Source organism: Kalmanozyma brasiliensis (genome assembly GCF_000497045.1).
Source record: "Kalmanozyma brasiliensis GHG001 unplaced genomic scaffold PSEUBRA_SCAF20, whole genome shotgun sequence".
Lineage (NCBI taxonomy): Eukaryota > Fungi > Basidiomycota > Ustilaginomycetes > Ustilaginales > Kalmanozyma > Kalmanozyma brasiliensis.
In genome coordinates this window covers 162,367-179,058 of record NW_015961960.1, presented here as the reverse complement: position 1 = coordinate 179,058, position 16,692 = coordinate 162,367, and the positions used below count along the sequence as shown (strand labels likewise).

General features: G+C 57.8%; 3 protein-coding genes across 3 annotated transcripts; all 3 read right to left on the bottom strand.

The window, feature by feature from the left end:
• Positions 1 to 38: 38 nt before the first annotated feature.
• On the bottom strand, positions 39 to 1,250 carry PSEUBRA_003157 (Oxoglutarate/iron-dependent dioxygenase; the record flags this gene model as incomplete). Its single annotated transcript, XM_016436271.1, has 1 exon — positions 39 to 1,250. The coding sequence occupies one exon, from the start codon at positions 1,248 to 1,250 to the stop codon at positions 39 to 41; it is 1,212 nt and encodes a 403-aa protein (XP_016292327.1).
• Positions 1,251 to 2,191: 941 nt separating this feature from the next.
• PSEUBRA_003156 (CRAL-TRIO domain protein) lies at positions 2,192 to 6,927 on the bottom strand (the record flags this gene model as incomplete). The annotated part of the gene is made up of 2 exons (XM_016436272.2): positions 2,192 to 6,498; positions 6,876 to 6,927. 2 exons carry the CDS (start codon positions 6,925 to 6,927, stop codon positions 2,192 to 2,194), a joined length of 4,359 nt encoding a protein of 1,452 aa, XP_016292326.2.
• A 3,692-nt stretch (positions 6,928 to 10,619) lies between these two features.
• Positions 10,620 to 12,161, bottom strand: PSEUBRA_003155 (Zinc finger, C2H2; the record flags this gene model as incomplete). Its single annotated transcript, XM_016436276.2, has 2 exons — positions 10,620 to 12,011; positions 12,102 to 12,161. 2 exons carry the CDS (start codon positions 12,159 to 12,161, stop codon positions 10,620 to 10,622), a joined length of 1,452 nt encoding a protein of 483 aa, XP_016292325.2.
• Between the last annotated feature and the right edge of the window lie 4,531 nt (positions 12,162 to 16,692).

Below are 16,692 nucleotides of genomic sequence, written 5' to 3'. Positions count from 1 at the left end.
GCGAGGGTTGAAGTCTCGTTGGCGCCAATCGGCGCACATTAGTTGGCCTTGACGCTAGCCTGCTGGGCGCCCAACACAGCCTTGCTCTTAACCCTCTCACCGTTGTAACCCGTCACCTTTTGACCGGCGATCTCCTCGACATCGTGACCGTCGTCGGCCTTCTTTGCGTGCTGTTGGCCGTACGCCTTGACCCTCAACCTCTCCCAGCCACCAGCCGTGGGGACGGGCTCGCCTTTGGACTTGGCAACATCCCAGAAGCCGCCCTCCTTGGCCTTGACCTGCTTGTACGCCTCGCGCACCACTTCGGACTCCTCCTCGAGCGGCTCGAGGCTCACCTCGTCGTTGAACAGCGCAAAGTAGAAGATGCCGAGACGGGTGTAGTGGCTCTGGTCTGCGGGGGGAGCAACAACACGGTGGATGGTCTGCTTGAGGTATCCGCCGCTGATAAAGTGCATGGCATCACCGAGGTTGATGACCAACGCATTGTCGCGGTGCTTGACGAGACGCCACTGGTTGTCCGGCATCAGCACCTCGAGACTCGTGATCGGCTGACTCCAGAGGATCGAGACGCTGTTGAAATCCGTGTGGCCCTGAAGTCGCACCCCGCCGAGCTTCTCGTCGTCCTCGTTGTCCGGTGTGTGGTACATGGCATATCGAAGCAAGTCCAGTCCGCGCTTCTCGGGCTCCTTGGACAGATTCCACAGGTAATCCGCAGGCAACTTCAACACCAAGCTCAGAACGCTCAGGATCTTGCGCAGAATCACGGCGTGGTTGAACCTCGCGAACTCCTCGATCTCCGGCAGCAACTCCTGCAGACTCGGTGGGAAGAGCTTCTTGCGCTCTTCAGGGGCGAAGGAGCGAGAACCAAAGTTGAGCTGCTCAATTCGGTCCTTGACCCCGTTGAGCTTCCAATGCCCCTGTTCTTTGTAGCCGACAAACGAACCGGTGCCGAGAATGTCCGCTTTGTACGCCGCCTTGTCCGCTTCAGAGACACCGTTGAAGGCGTATTGACCAATGGCGAATTGGCGGAGAACGTGGTCCCACGTGAGACCGTGGTTCTCGGCATAGATGAAACCGTCCCGCGAGAAAGCCTCGCCGACCGCAGAGACGACCGAGGAGGGGACAGAGGTGTAGTCATCGCCCGTGATGGTGGACAGGTCGAGCGTGGTCAGGGGCGCCCATTCGAGATCGGTCTCCTGCGTCGGCTTGGGAGGTACCCAGGGTGGAAGCGTTGCTGAGGTCGATGGCATCGTGAAGGTGGTTCTTAGGGGGTGTGAGAGATCCAGAGGGGTTGAACGTAATTCCAGAGGATCAGTTGTGATGGTAAGGGGCTCAAGAGGGATGACGATCCGCCGAGGAGGGTGTTATAAGTGACCTGTCCTCCGCTCGCACAGAGCAGAGTCATCCTTGGCACCAGCCAACACACGTTCTTCTTCACCCCTTAGCGAGCAGAGGGACGAGGGCGGCATCGGCATCGGTCGGTGTGCCATTGCACCGAGCTGCCATTGCTGCACGAATGACGAGCTCCACAAGGTGCCATTGTTCTGAGCACACAATTTGACTAGCGCGGGGCCAGCCAATGGCCCTGGACCAGGGGTGCAAGCGGCTATCCATCGGCAGAGAAGAATGACACAAGCAGGATTTCGTCGAAAAAGGTCATCTTCCTGACTCACGAGGAGAGAAGTATTCTCAGCGCGGGGAAAGCGCAATTTGACGTCTCGAGCACGCCATCGCTTGCATTGCTCAAGACGCCGCAAAACGCGCGGATCTGCGGCGAAAAAGCAAAATCGAAGCCACGAAAAAAAGTGGCTGCTGCAAGGAAGCAAAGCCGCAAAACGTGCTGGGTGGGCGGGCAGCTCGGCCACGTTCCAATTGGCCTGCAGGATCGCCCGATATTGCTGGCATCCACCAGATCGCGCGATCCAGACCGAAGGGTTTCTCGCATGCACGCCAGCCGAAGCATCTTGTATGCTCACTTTCCAGACACACAACTAAAAGACGCAAGTAGAGAGAAACATGGATTCATCCGGAGCAAATATAGAGAAAAGAGATACATGACTTGACGGAACCACAGGGTCGGACGGAAGCCAAAACTAGAACGGAATCCAGGACGATAAGCGGGGCGTATGTACTGTGTTTGAAGGTGGAGAGAGAGAGAGAGGGTATCGAGTTGAGGAGAAGAACCGGCGCATCATCGACGACGCGAGTAGTCGGTGGTTTGCGACCTGTTCGACTCGGAGCGAACCCGGCCACCGTTGCCGTTGGTGCTGCGCAGGTCCTCATCCGCGTACGTGTTCGACTTGATGCTGCCACGCGTCGATCGGCTCGACATGGACGTGCCACGCGAGGTCATGCTGCGGCTCGTCGACGAGGCGAGCGAGTTGGAGCGCGTCGATTTGCTGGCGATGCTCTGGCTGGCAAGCGAGCCCTCAGCGCCGTGGAAGAAAGAGGCGCGCGACCTCGACTTCTGGATGCGCATCGTCTCCATCGCGGCATGGGCACGGACTTGGCACATGTTGCTCAGCAGGTAGTTGGCCTTGCTGCCACCACCGATGAGACCCTTGCCCTTGGCCTCGAGCGGCTTGCCCGAGAGCACCTTGCGGAACTCGAGCTTGGCCGCCTCGTCCTGGCCCATGCAGCTGCGCAGACGACCCAGCTCGTAGTGGGCAAAGTAGACCAGGTAGCGGTCCACCTCGTCGAGCTTGGAGCCGTGCTCGAACACCTTGTTGAACGACTGGACGGCATCGGCCTGGATCTCCTCGATAGGACCGACAGTGTCCTCGGCAGGAAGACGCACCAACGTCTGCGGCTCGGGGTAGGCGACGAAGCGAAGCGCAACACCCCGCAGGAAGAAGGCGAGACAGTATGCCGACCAGTACTCGTTCTCACCCGTGCCGTACGACTTGGGGTTGTGGTACGACTCGAGCTCGTCGATGAACTCGTCGATGCGCGTCAACGTGTTCTCCACCAACAGGAAGACGGGCGTCTGACCGATGCAGTGCCACAGGTACGAGAACTCGAGACCAGGCAGCGGCAGTCGGTTCTGCTGCGCAATGTACTTCTTGGCCTTGAGCGCGACAAAGCGCTCGAAGGGGATCTGGCGACCGGCCACCTTCTTGGTGAGCTTGCCGACGGTGCGCATGATGGTGGCACTCTTGGCACGGTCGTCCATGCCCGTCTCGTAGAGCATGGTCGCCTTGGCGTACTGGTAGATGGCCTTGGACCAGTTGGACTCGCGCGACAGCACGTCGTAGCACTCGTAGGCACGCGCAAAGTCGCACGTGCACAGGTAGGTGAGCGAGAGATCCCAGAAGCACAGGTGGTGCAGCTGCTTGAACTCGCGCTGCGACTCGATGGCGTTGCGGTAGTACTCGATCGCCTTCTCGGGCAGAGCCTGCGCGGCGTAGAGACGCGCCGACCAGAAGAGGTAGAAGATACCGTTGGGGAAGCGCACCAAGTTCCAGGACAGGATCTTGTCGGCAAACTCAAAGTCGAGTTCCGTGACGGGGATGTAGCTCGAGACCCACAAGTGGTACATGAGCGTGACAATGTCGCACAGGGGTCGTCGCACTCCCTCCTCGTCGGCCGAGATGGTGGGGAGAGGCTTGGCCTTGCTCCAACCACCGGCTCGAGCGAACAGGTCGAGCGAGAATTTGCGGTCACCGACGAAACCGAATCCTTCCATGAGCTTGAGCGTCTTGGTGGGCAGCATCGAAAGCACGAGCGAGCAGACACCGTTGCCGAGGTAGACACCCGATCGGAAGTCCTGGTCGAGGTGGATGGCCTGCGAGCGCTTGCCCGAAACCTCGGCCTCCTCGGCCTCGGCGTCGACGGCCTCGACAAACTTGAACAGCTCGCGCACCTGGAAGTAGGCGTTTCGCAGACCCAGAGCTTGCTTGACGAAGCCGATGCTGTCACCCGAGTAGAAGATGCCGAGCACCGACTTGAGCAGCTGCGACTCGGCAAAGACGAGCTCAGCGTGGAGCTGAACGAGGCTCATAGACTTGTACTTGCCCATCTTGCCGCCGCCGCCCATGAGCTTGCCGATGGCGCCCTGCTTCTTGCGCAGGAAGCCGGCAATCTTCATCGAGTGCTGACAGCACATGATGGCCGTCTCGAAGTCGGCAGGCTCGAAAGTCATGATCGACTTGACCGAGTTGATGAGAGCCATGCCCTCGGCCTTGTAGAGGCGAGTGCCAGCGCCCTCCATGCAGAGGTCCTCCGCCTCGCGCATGCGCGAGTTGAGGAAGAGGGCCATGGCTTCGCGCACCGTGGCCAGATCCTCGCGGCAGTCGTTGTCGTCGATGCGACAGTCCGAGGCGCTGATCTTCTTGTTCATGTAGTCGGGTCGGACCGCCGTCTCGGGCGTGATAGACTCGTCCGAGTAGGCCGACATCTGATCGTCGTCGGGGCTCTCGTCCTCGTCCTCCTCGTCCTCGTCGGGGTAGCGGTCGACGGTACGAGGGGGCTGGCGCTGACGCTGACCGGGAAGGGCGACACCGTGGTCTTCATCGTCCTCCTCGTCCTCGTCTTCGTCATCCTCGTCCTCGACGGCACGCGACTGCTGCGACTGACCGTTGCCATTGGCGTCCTCGTTCTTGTTGGCACCTCGGAGGTAGTTGAAGCCGGCAGCGGCCGCTCCAGCGGCACCAGCAGCGGCACCGGCGACAGCGCCGTAAGCAGCACCGGTGTAGGTCTGAGGCTGTTCGCCATCGTCTTGCTCGGCTTCCGCCTCTGGCTGCGCAGCCTTCTTGCTCGAGGCAGAGCGCTTGGGCTTTGGTGCAGGCTCGGGCTCCGATTCGTCGTCCTCCTCCTCCTCGGATTCCTCGGAGCTCTCGGAGGACTCGGATTCAGGCTCGGGCTCTGGCTCGGGCTCCTTCTTCTTCTTCTTCTTGAGGCCGAGAGCGCCGGCAGCGGCACCAGCGGCACCGGCAGCAGCGCCGCCAGCAGCGGCGACGCCCTTCTTGGCCTTCTTTTGCGGCTTCTCCTCCTCCTGAGGAGCGGGAGCCTCGGATTTGGAGGCAGACTTGGCGTTGGACTTGGCACCCTTGCCCGCCTTGGACTTGCTGCTGGCCTTGGGAGGACCGCCCTTGACATCGTCGTACGACTCGAGAATGGTGCCGTCCTCGCAGATCTCGAAGAGCTTCTTGTGACCAAAGGAGTCCTCCAGGGTGTCCTCGTCGTGCTTCTTGAGCCACTTGATGAGCGAACCGTAGTTGTGACGGTCGTTGACCACCTGCTTGATGGTCTCGCCCTGTGTCTGCGGGTACTCCCAAGTGACGGTTCCGTCCATGGTCATGATGCCGGTTCGCTGGTAGACGTTCTTGGCGCGCACGAAGGGCTGAAGCTGGTAGTGCTTGAGACGGATCTGCTTGCCGAGCACCTCACGGCGGTAGTTGAGGTCCGGGTTCTCCTCGTCCGTGTCGGTGGTGTCGAACCACTCCTTGGTGACCTTCTCGAACTCGTCGGTGAGCTCCTTCATCTCGCCTTCGATCTTGGAACGCGACTTCTTGTCCTTGAGAATGTCGTTCTCGCCAGCCTGAGGCTCGACGTAGTCCCAATCCCAGTCCATGGTACCGCCCATGCCCTTTCGAATCTTGGAAGGTGGGATGAGCTCTTCGAGGTCCTTGGCCTTGCTGGAGAACTTGATCTTGTCACGCACGACAGGGTCCAGCATGGGCTGGAGCACCTGCCAGATACCCTTGAAGATCCAAGGGGCGCCGTGGACGTAGATGCGCTGGAGCGATTCGGGGTAGTAGGCTTCGAGACACTTGACGAGGAAAAGCACACACTGCCAGTCCATGTTCTTGAGACCGAAACCGGCCATGTCGAAGACGACGACGGCCTTCTCATAGGGAGCGGTGGTAATCTGACGGGCGTTCTCCATGGCAAGCAGCACGTAGTCCTGGAGGACCTCGTGCTTCTGTGCGCTGGTAAAGTGACGTGCGACGTGAATGAAGTAGATGGGGTTCTCCATCTTGTCCGTGTTACCCTTGATGTACGAGATACCACGTCGGAACTGGTTCATGAAGCCGGGCACATCCTTGAGACCGTCCTCACCCTTGTAGATGATGCCGGCGACGTCCTTTTCGAGACGGAACTTGCAGGCGGCGGCCAACATGGCAAGAGCGCGGTCGATGTCCCACTTTCGGGCACGGAGGAAACGAAGCACCGAGGTATCGGGGTGATCCATCTTGGTGAACTCCCACATGGTAGTTCGAAGGATGGGACCACCGTAGGTGTCGATGAACTCGTTCATCTCCTTCATCTCCTCGGCCTTCTTGGCCTCTTCTTTGGCCTTGTCGTCCTTGGGGATGTCCTTGCCGGCGTCCTTGCCGTCCTTGCCGCCGGTGTCGGCCGACTTGCTGCCTTTCTTGACTTTGGCGGGACCGCCTTCCTTCATGACGCGTTCCGAGACATCCTTCTTCTTTTCGAAGAGCTCGAAAAGACGACGCCAGATCTCTCGGAGGTCCTTTTGCTGGTCATCGCTGAGATTGCCTGTGGGGGATGGCGAAAGAGAGGAGCAGAGGTCAGCGAATGGATCTGAGAGTGGAAAGCAGAGACGCCTTTGGAGCTAGGTGCGATACCAGCGACTGCTGTGCAGTCGGGTCATGCACGCTGCACGGCTGACTTGGGAGAATAAGACCCCCAGAGCACGAGCAGAAGCGAGCGAGGCCAGGCTTGGTCCCGCGCGCATGCGAGAGCCCCACGGAGGTCAGACGATGCTAGAAGCATCGCTTGCTGTCGCAATGCATCCGCATTGCTTGCCTAGGCGGTGTAGCTCGCAGCGGCTCGGCTGTCCAAATGGCAGTTGTGCCAAGTGAGCCTGCCATTCGCGAGTGAGGCAGGTCGTGAAAGAAAACAGGAAAACTTACCCCTGTAGGCGGGCTGGATGTCCTCGCCCAAATCGTTGGTGATATTGGACATGGTTGTGTTTTTGCGTTTGGAATCGACGAGCGAAGCTACACCGATGCCGTTTGTGGTAGAAGAGGGGGAGAGTCTGAGGGAGCTGAACTGTTGAGACTGCTGATCGTGCTGTTGGTACAGCTGAAACGATTGCTGTCGAACGAGAAGAGCTGGTAGGCAAAAGAGACTACGAAAGCCAAATCGCTGCAGTTTCGCCTATCTAGAGCAGAGAGCGAGCTGGCTAGAAAGGCACAGATTCCGATAACAGAAACTGTCGGTCGTCCAGAGGCGTGAAAGCTGCGAAAAGCGAGCAACTAGCAAAGAAGAAGCGGAAGCAGAAAAAGCAGATGGGCGCTTCGAGCACGGGTATCAAGCAAAGGTGCTGAAGGCACAGTAGAGATGATAGTGATGGAGGATAGGAAGCCAAGCTCTGGGGAGGAGAGAAAGAGGCAACCAGCGGGTTTGATGGAGGGGAATCGAAGCGAAGCGATGGCAGGTACGGTCGGAGGGTTATATTGGGATGAGCGGGGCAAAGCGATGGCGAGGCCCAAAGGATGGACGAGGCTCGTTGGGCCGGGCTGCAGCTCGAATCAGGCCGGATAGGATGAGAGAGAGTTTCCACTTGAACTCGGCTGGATTCGAGTGTGCGTGGGTGCGTGCGTGGTCGAGACAAAAAGACAAAAGAAAAAGATGATGCGCTGTGATGCGATGAGAGCGGAGAAACAGAGCTCAAGATCAGCCAACGAGCAGTCACACGGCCCACTTGACGACGATGTGAGCGGATGTATATGTCGGCGGGGGCGGAGTTGAATCGACAGCTGAGGAGCCAGAGAGAAGCCTTGTGACGACAGGGAATTGGAATTTGGCAGCTGCACAAACGAAACATGGGGAAACCAAAGCGACCAATAAAGAGGAGACTGTGATTGGCAGCCATGCTCCCTCGTCGGCTCCACGCAGATGGATTGGGGGCAAGCGGCGTGGAGAGGCGGAGGGAGACAGCGAGAGAGAGAGAGCGCCTCGTTAAGTCAGGCCATAGCGTGAAAGTGGGAACTGAAATTTGGAGAATTGCGCCCTGTGCGTCGTCGAGGCGCCAGGGCAGTGTACGGCAATCATAGCGAGGCACGGCTCCACATTCTTATATTCTTGCATGCACGTTATTATAAGTGAGCTTCTTCGCAGGTGAGAGAGAGGCTCGGTTTGGGTTTAATTTTAAAAAAGCAGGTTACTTGCCTTCGCTACCAGGAAGACGGTTTCTCGTTGGCTGCAGGTATCTGAGACAAAGAGCGCCCTTCCGTCGAACGGAGCGACGTGCGACGAGGACGGAAGCGTCGTAAGCGACGTTCTTGTTTGCCAAGAGAGGCTGCGATGGCGGCTTATAGAGCTCGACCCGCCAATCAAATTAAGGTTTGATGATCAGGTGTTGGCAGTGGTGGCGGTCATGGTTGCCAAGAAGGAGGATCGACCGAGCATGCTGCTGACCAAGTTCGAGATGGTGCATGCTGTTGTGGTGTTGAGCCATTGCAACGTCGACGTCGGGCTCCATAGACATCCTGCTCGTGACAGAACAGCCCACAGACATCCAGTACACGAGATCCGCCGGTGGCACCGAAATAAGCGCAAGAGTGCCGACTCATCCCTACCACCGGGTCCAGCCGGTGCCTTTCACTTGCTTGCTAGTGACCCATACTTTGGCTCGATAGGTTGAGAGGCTGGTCATCGGCTCTGTTTCAAGCAGTGCAGTCCTCGTTCGTGGTCCTGGTTCAATCTTTCGGCGTCGGTCCAGAGACAGATGAGGCTGCCAACGCTCTCTTGCCCAGACTGCACAACAGGACATGTCGGCTTTCTGCTTGTCACCATGGACTCATCTCCCTTTGCTTGCAACCTCGTCGCCATTCTCGTTGCGGGGGCGCTATTGGATATGACCGCCTCGAGTGCGGGGGCCGACCAAGGATGCTGATGCATTGAGTGTGAAATGCAGGCTCAGGGCGACAGAAGCATCATCTGAGACACACGCCCCAGTCAAGGTCAGAAGTCGAGTCTGCCTGGCGGCGTAACGATTGACCTTAGACAACAAGGCCACGGCTTTACGGCTTCGCGCTCCCGGATGTCATCTCTTCAGTTAAGTTAGCGCTGGTACAATGTGGGGACACCCAATGTCAAGAGTGGTGACCGTGCAGCCCAGCGCCTCGCTTGGCTCTCCCGCATCATACAAACTGACGCCCACGGCTCGCCTATGCAGTGACGCGGATATTGGGTTTGGGCAGCAGCAAATCTTCAACGAGCTTTGTGTCAACCTCGCCGTCCCGGCTCTGGTCAGGACAAGACCCCTTTTGTGTTTCAGACCCAGCGCGCGACAATGGTGCATCTATCGGTCCAATGAAGTCTCGAGAGTCACCAGCTCAAAAGCATGCGAGGACAAAGGGCCAAGACATACCAAGGTCCAGTAATGAATGACGCTTTGGCTTGCCGCTGTCTTGTTTGCGACGCCAGAATCCTTCCAAGATTTCATCTCCGCTCTCCATACGCCGCAGGGCACGCACAAAACTGCAAACTGACGCACTTCGAACCTTTGTGCATCGGCGTAGGCCTGACAGGATGTGCCGCTCCGAAAGCTCAGGCGCTTTTGAGGTTGTCGAATGTGCACAGTGAGCACCTGATCTTCTCCGGACAAGGACAAGCGAGCTGGGAATGACGCTTTCGACCGGGACTAGATGCCGTACCGAGCGAGCTTGGCTTCGTCGTTCGTCCCGGTCAGACGGCGGGATGATGCTGAGGATCTACCCCGCGCGCACAGCCGAGCGGGAGACAGAACTCGCTCTTTTGAAGATCCCTCCATGACGCGCGCGCGCCTTATTTGCAATACGGCCAGAGCTTCCCCGCTTTTCGACCCCGTCGAGCGTGCGACAAAGGTGACGTTGCGCTCATCTCCGGACGTCATCTCCCGCTCTTCTACCTCGCTAGCCTAGTGGCCTGACGACTTGGAGCCTGCCGTGCCACCGTGCCGGACTGTGAGCGTCATCACCTCGACTCGCCCGGGGTCAGACACGGGAAAAGGACATGGAGTTGTCGGGGCAAGCAAGAAAAGATCAGGAGAAGCGTGGTTACCACCGCGCCTCGTGACTGCATCTGTTGGTCACCTGCTGGGCACTTTGTTGCTTCGCAGCATCGGTCGAATTTTCACGAGCAACAGCTGCCGACCCGCTGCCTGTATCATAAATCGGTATCACCGATTTGCGATTTTCACTGATCAGCTGCGACAGTCGGGGCACAACCTTCCCTGCTCCATGTCTCTGTTCGGTGCTTCCGATGACCCTGGGGTCGATGTCTCACCCATTCGGAGGGTCCCGCGCCATCTCCATGTGCAGTCAAGCCCACGTCTTGAAACATCACGTTCACTCGAGATTGCCAACGATGCGATGACAGACACTGTCACCTACGCCTTGTACCTCTGGATCGATGATATTCGACATTTTGATGTGTGGTTGACAATGATGATAATACATTCTCGAAGCTTCTTTTGGCCTCGAGGAAGACGGTCACATGAAGGAACAAGTTTATGAAGTTATAAAGGAGGCAGAGAATCGAAAGGCATGGTCCAGCGCGAATAAACAAGATGAGACGTGATGACAGGGACGACAGATGGCAGCTTGACATGCGAGAGCAGCAGACGTCCAAGATGGCGTGGTCACAAGACAAGAAGATGGGTGCGACGATCAGTTGACATCGTCCATCTCCATGTTGGCCATCACGTCTCCACCGGCGTCGGCACCGTAGCGCTCCTCGCCATCGTCGTGATGACCCTCATCGTCCACCTCTTCGTCGTCGTACATCTCGGCGGAGCCGGAGCGGTCAGCACGATCGCTGCCGCTACCGCTGCCACTGCCACTGGCGCTGTCGTCGAGACGGTAGCGGCCCATGTGGCGGTGTTTGCCATCACCCTCGGTCAGGCGCATGTTGCCCAGACCAGCCAGAGGGCTCATAGTGACACTGCGCATCGAAGGATCGTACGTGCTTGTGGTGCTGCCGTCGCTGCTGTCGTTGGGCACCAACGAAGGCGTCGGTCCACGCGCCGGACTGCCGCTCGCGTGGCTCGAGACCGTGTTGCGACGCTTCGAGGCCATCAAGGTCTCAAAGTTGATCGACTCGGATCCCAACAGCCCAGACGACGGAGGACTGACCGCAGCCGGCCACAGCGCCTTCTCCTCAGGTAGTGACTGAGCGTTGGCATCCATGCCCACCAGAATGGCCGCAGCCTCGAGCAGCTGCACCTGCTGATGCTTGCTCATGAGGAACTTGGACGCTTCCTTCCAGTAGACCGTGTGCTCCCATCGGTGCTTGATCAGACAGCTTGGGTGACGGTACACTTTGGCACAGCTCTCGCAACGGTGAAGCTGCTCGTGCTTGCCACCTTTGCTCTCGTCATCGTCGCCAACCGTGCCCGTCGAGCTGATCGAAGCGCGACGGTCGCGCTTGACGCCGTTATCCAACGCTCCGCTGACGCTCGAGTTGGTGGTGATCATGCCAGGGCTCGGCATGGGCATAGTGCTGTCCAGACTGGACGGACCAAAGCACTCGACGCCCAAATGCGAGTGGCCCTGCGAGCGACCCTCGTTCTTGATAGGTTGCGCATTGCTGCGGGCCTGGAAAGAGCCGGGTGCCACTGTCGAGTTGGATGTGATGGACGAAGAGAGCGAGAGCGCTTCGGCAGCGGCACCAAACGAGGTCGAGAGGCCACCCATCTCGACACCGCCCATGCGAGGCGAGCGTGCCATCATCGGAATGCCTCGGCCGGTGGGAGACCCGGGACCGCCGTTGGCAGCACGACTCATGGACAAGGCCGAAGCACCACCGGCGCCAGCGGCCGAGATGGTGTCGGTGCCCTTTCGACGCATCTGCCCTGTGATGGACTCTCTCCTGCGACCACGACTCGGCACTGCCGAAGAGATGACACCATTGGACGAAGCATCGGTTCTCGAATTGGGCATCGAGGACGGCGCGAAGAAGCCTTTGGAGGGCGGCGAAAGGCCGCTCAAGGGCATGGTCATGGTCATGGCTTGCGGTTGCTCGTTGTAGGCGCGACGGTAGGGATTGGCCACGGTGTAGGTCTGATGGACGTGTGGGAAAGCGGACGAGCTATGGGTGAGCCTTTGTCTTGCTGACAGGACATTGTCATTGTTGCTGTCGCTGACACTTACGGTTGTGGCGCTGCCGCTGCTTGGAGAGAATCGACTACTGGCGGATTGCGAGAAGCTCATGCGAAGATTCGTACCTTCGTTGCGGTCTGCGGGCGGCGAGTGGGCCAGAGCAATGTCGTGCAAGACCGCAATGGTCGGAGAGCAGAATGGACACGAAGGCCAAGGGAAGAACGCAAAAATGTGTTGGGGAGGAGGTGGTTAGGCTGCGAAGGCTCTTGGAAACGTCTGGCCAGATGAGCGGTGGGTGCGAATCAGTACACCTTCCGTCGACTTGAGCTAGGGGCGATCTGCACAGCTTGCGTGACAGCGCACAAGCACTCTTTGACAGGGTGAATGTGGGTACGATGAGCTGTGGGCAGACGTCTCGCTCAAGTTCGGACGGTGCGTGGTTCTGCTGCTAGCGTCGTCGACGTTACTATCGAGGCAAGCCGAAGAGGACCTATAGCCTGTATCGCTGAAAGCATGCGGTACGAGGCGGGCAAAGCGACAAAGTAGCGTCCGACAAGAAAAGGGAGAAAGGAAACTCACGTCGTGCAGCGAAGAAGGAGGGGATGAAGGGTTTCGTGGAATGCGTCCACGAAGTGAGGTGTCTTTGGAAGGCGAGACCGGCGGCGAGACTTGCAACAGCGGTGACGGTGCTTCAGAATGGAAGATGAATGGAACAGCGAGGAGGAGGTTCTTGAGGGGAAGGCCAACAGGCAAGGGAGCCGCTGGGTGGAGTTGAATGCTGCTGATGAGGGGGGTAATTTAGGCGGTCCTGTCTTCAACCAGACTGAGCCGATGAGTCGCGATACTTTCTCGAAGAAAGTATCTATGATGCGAGATGACAGCACTCTTCTACTGAGAGTAGGAAAAGCTTGTCAGTCGTACCAGAGGTGGGAGGGGATCGTCAAGAACCTTGTGACTGTACACAGTGACGTCCGAACGAGAAGTCGTGCCAAGGAAGACGCAGGCGTGCGAGCAATAAGACCGAAGTGCTGAAGCGAGCGAGACTGTGCGAGACGGTGACTTGAAGGCGACCCAGACCAAGCGGACCCGTGACAGAAACCGAGGCAGTAGAAAGCACGTCGAAGATCGGCAACGAGACGTTGGTGTTTTGTTCGAAGAGGAAAGCCGAGCGAAACAAAAGAGTCGATCAAGGTGTAAGAAGGTCGAAGCGAAAGGCGTCGTCGTCGATGGTGCTGATGATAATGATGCTGAAGATACGAAGGTGTGTGTGCTGGGTGAACAGCGAGACACAGACGAGCAACACACAACCACGATGACAGGCAACCAACCAAACAAAAAAAAGTTGGCCTTCGAGGAGCGGGCAAGGGTTGGTGCAGCCGCGACAGACCAAAAAAAAAGGGTGCGGCAGACGAGCACTCAAGCAACAAGCACGCGGGCAGTGTCGAGGAAGGCGGGGGAATTTTTGGAATTGGGAAGAGGAGGAGCAGATGGCGACAGCAACAGCTTCTTTTTCTGATTGGCCCTCGACAATGCAGGCTGCCATCCATTCTTCCTGCTCTGCCACTGCTGCCGAACGTCAAACAAAAGCAGGGAAAAAAATAAAGAACAGGGCCCAGACAAGGGTCAACCACCACCAAAAACGAAGCGTTGCAGACGGGTTCAGCAGGCCAGAGAGCTGTGATTGCCGGGGTCCACCACTTTTTTGGACTGCAGTCGAGTGCATTTGAGAAGCGCGCGCCATGCTGTTCTCCACCTTTGCCTTGCAGCTGGCGACGTGGAAGAGGCACGCGCTCAAACACATCCACACACACACACGCTTGCACATCTGCAAGTGTCACTTCAATGCTGTCTCGACGGCGCAGGTGAACAACTCTCGTACGCATGGTATTATAAGAGCAAGTCCATCGAATTGAGCTTCCGGATGAGGCTGGCAGTGTCTCCAACGTGGAATCTTGGCAGGCGAGGCTTGCTACTTTTGGTGTATCAGGACTTCTGGCAGCCAATCACAGCGCTCTATCCCCGCTTTCCTCGAGAGGAGTCAGAGGAGTCGCCAAATTGAAAATTTAATCCGAACGCGATTCCGACTGGAGTCCTGACAGCTTCCACTCTTCAAGGCCTCTCGAGTGCAGCGCCAGATTGATGGAAGCAATGGACTCAACGTGCGGTATGACAAGCATGCTGTGCTTCTTACTACTGAGGCTGGACCCGACAAGAGAGGTCAAGGCAAGGCCTCGCATTGGTCAATACCAGACTGAAGAGGGAAGAGGGTGCGGTCAAGTGACCACGGGGCATGCAGGGGCTGTCGCGTAGCCGCTTTGCAATTGCCGCAGTCAGATTCTAAGGAACACGAAATCCAAAATCCACGGGGCAGCCTGGTGCAGGCGGCTGGGATTGCTCTCTCGGTGGATGAGGGGTGTCGGACTGAGGCTGTTGCGTGCTGCTGGGCTGGAAAGGGTTGACTTTGGTCTCGCCCTTGCTTCCTCGCTTAAGCACAGCGACCGACCGTGCCTCGGCAATCCCGAGCAGACGGGGCTAATTTGGTGGGTGCTTTGCTGTTGCAGCGGCTGACGGCAATCCATTTCCTCTCTCTGAGTGCGGGCGGTCGTTTTGAATTTCGAAAAGGTAACGAGGAGCCGGAGAAGACCGATGCAAGGTCCTCGTCCATCTGATACCGCAGCTTCTCAGTCTGGTTAACGCTTCGGCAGAGAAAACGATTGCCGGGCGGGAGAGGCGAGAAAGGCCAAGACAACTCGCGAGCGGCTGCCCTGCCTCCTACCTGCAGCGGAGCATCCCTTCCGCGATGGCTCGGAACGGAAGGCTTTGAATCCTGCATGCGATCGCTTCGATCGGTCCCATCTATGGTTGCGTGCGATACACGTTCCCGATCCACACAAGTCGAGGTGTCAACGCCCGCCATCATCCATCTTCGACAGTAGGCCGTGGTCAACCCTGCGTCCACGTATGCGGGAATCTGTTGAGATACCGCCTCACCGGTCAAATGACAGCGATGACTGATTCGATAGACCGGATATTCGGAGCGCCCTTGTGATTCGAGTTGACCGGTAGCCGCGACCACGTACTGTATCTGTCGCCTTCCCTTCCGCCAGCAACAGCGGGTCAGTCGAGCGGCTCTTTCCATCTCTCGCGCTCGCATGGCACAAGGCACACAATCCACTGCCGGGCTGGAACGGAATTCACCGGTCCGTTGCGTCGTATCAAAAAGTCCACATGAGGCCCAGAATGAAATCCAAACGGACAGCCGCACTCTCTGCCTTTGCCGCCTCGATCAGTGTCGAATGTTCTGATTGGCCGCTCATGACGCCAGCGTAGCATCGTCCCCCAAAGCAGGTCACAGAGGAACAATGAGGTTTGCGCAAAAGGACCGGCAATTCGGCAGAGGACGGCAAGTCTCGGGCGATCATCGGGAGATCTCATATTTGCCCAATAAGCGAACGACCATCTGATCGACATAGCTTCCAGCATTCGCGGGAACACTGGGACACGCCATTGCTCATTGTCAGACGTGACAATGGTGCGAGATGCATCTATCGCTTAGTCCTTTTCTCCGCGGTCGAGACTGCGCCATTGTCTCAAGATGTGCATGTGGCTTGCCAAGACCAGCGCATGTCCACGCTGATCGTTGTCGTGCGCTTTGACGAGGTCGATGCGGTAGCCAAAAGCGAAGGGATGACCGAAACACGCCCATTCGGCTGCCACGCAGAGCTTGTTTACGCACGGAGACAAGCGGCTCGCTACAACGTAACCGTTTGCCGGACGGAAGCGCAACAATCTCTCAGAGCAAGAAACGCCGCGCTAGGCGCGCTTCTGAACTGGAAATACTTGATCATGGCACACGATCCTGTCCTTCCCAAGTGCGGCCTGCTTTGTCAAGTGTCGTGCGCCGCTATTGACATGACGCGGCAAAACAGTTTCTCGAGATTGAGCATGTGTGTGTGTGTGTGTGTGTTGTTGCGCTGAGATCGGATGCAGCGATCGAATCGGTCAGGCAAGACAAATGAGCGGCGGCACGCCCCCCGATGGACCACGTTCACAGCCCGAGATGGCCGAGGCGCCTGCAAAAAGCGTCTGCAAGGGAACCGACAGACAACTTAGGTTTGAGGCGTTCTTCAAGACGGCTCGGATCGTGATCAAGCTGTACACACCCACCGTAGCTGTCACATCTGCTCTGGTCTTGCGCTTCACAACTGCCTCCCTTGAGACTGCGCTCGGTAACGGTATCGCATCCGGCACAGCCGGTGTGGTGGCGACTGGATCGGCAGCTCAGCTCGGCTTGGAGGTCTGACGTCCTCCTCGAATACACACGCTTTCAGAAGAGCGCTTTGACTTTCACCCTGGGTTTCCCCAGATTTTTTGGGATCTTGCCACTTTCCAGATTTCTTCTGAAAGAAAAAAAGGGTCAGCAGTTCAAGCGAAGCGAAGCGAATCAGCAGCAAGCAAGCGAGAGAGAGACACACAGAGAGGGAGCGGGAGAAGCACAGATGCAAACCCGACCCGACCCCGCATTTCTCTCATTGGTCCGGCTAAACGAGATGGACACGGGTTTGCTGACTCTCCTTTGCTCTTTCATGGCCGTTCTTCTGACGCTTTCACTTCACTTTCACCGATGCCGCAGGACTGCAGT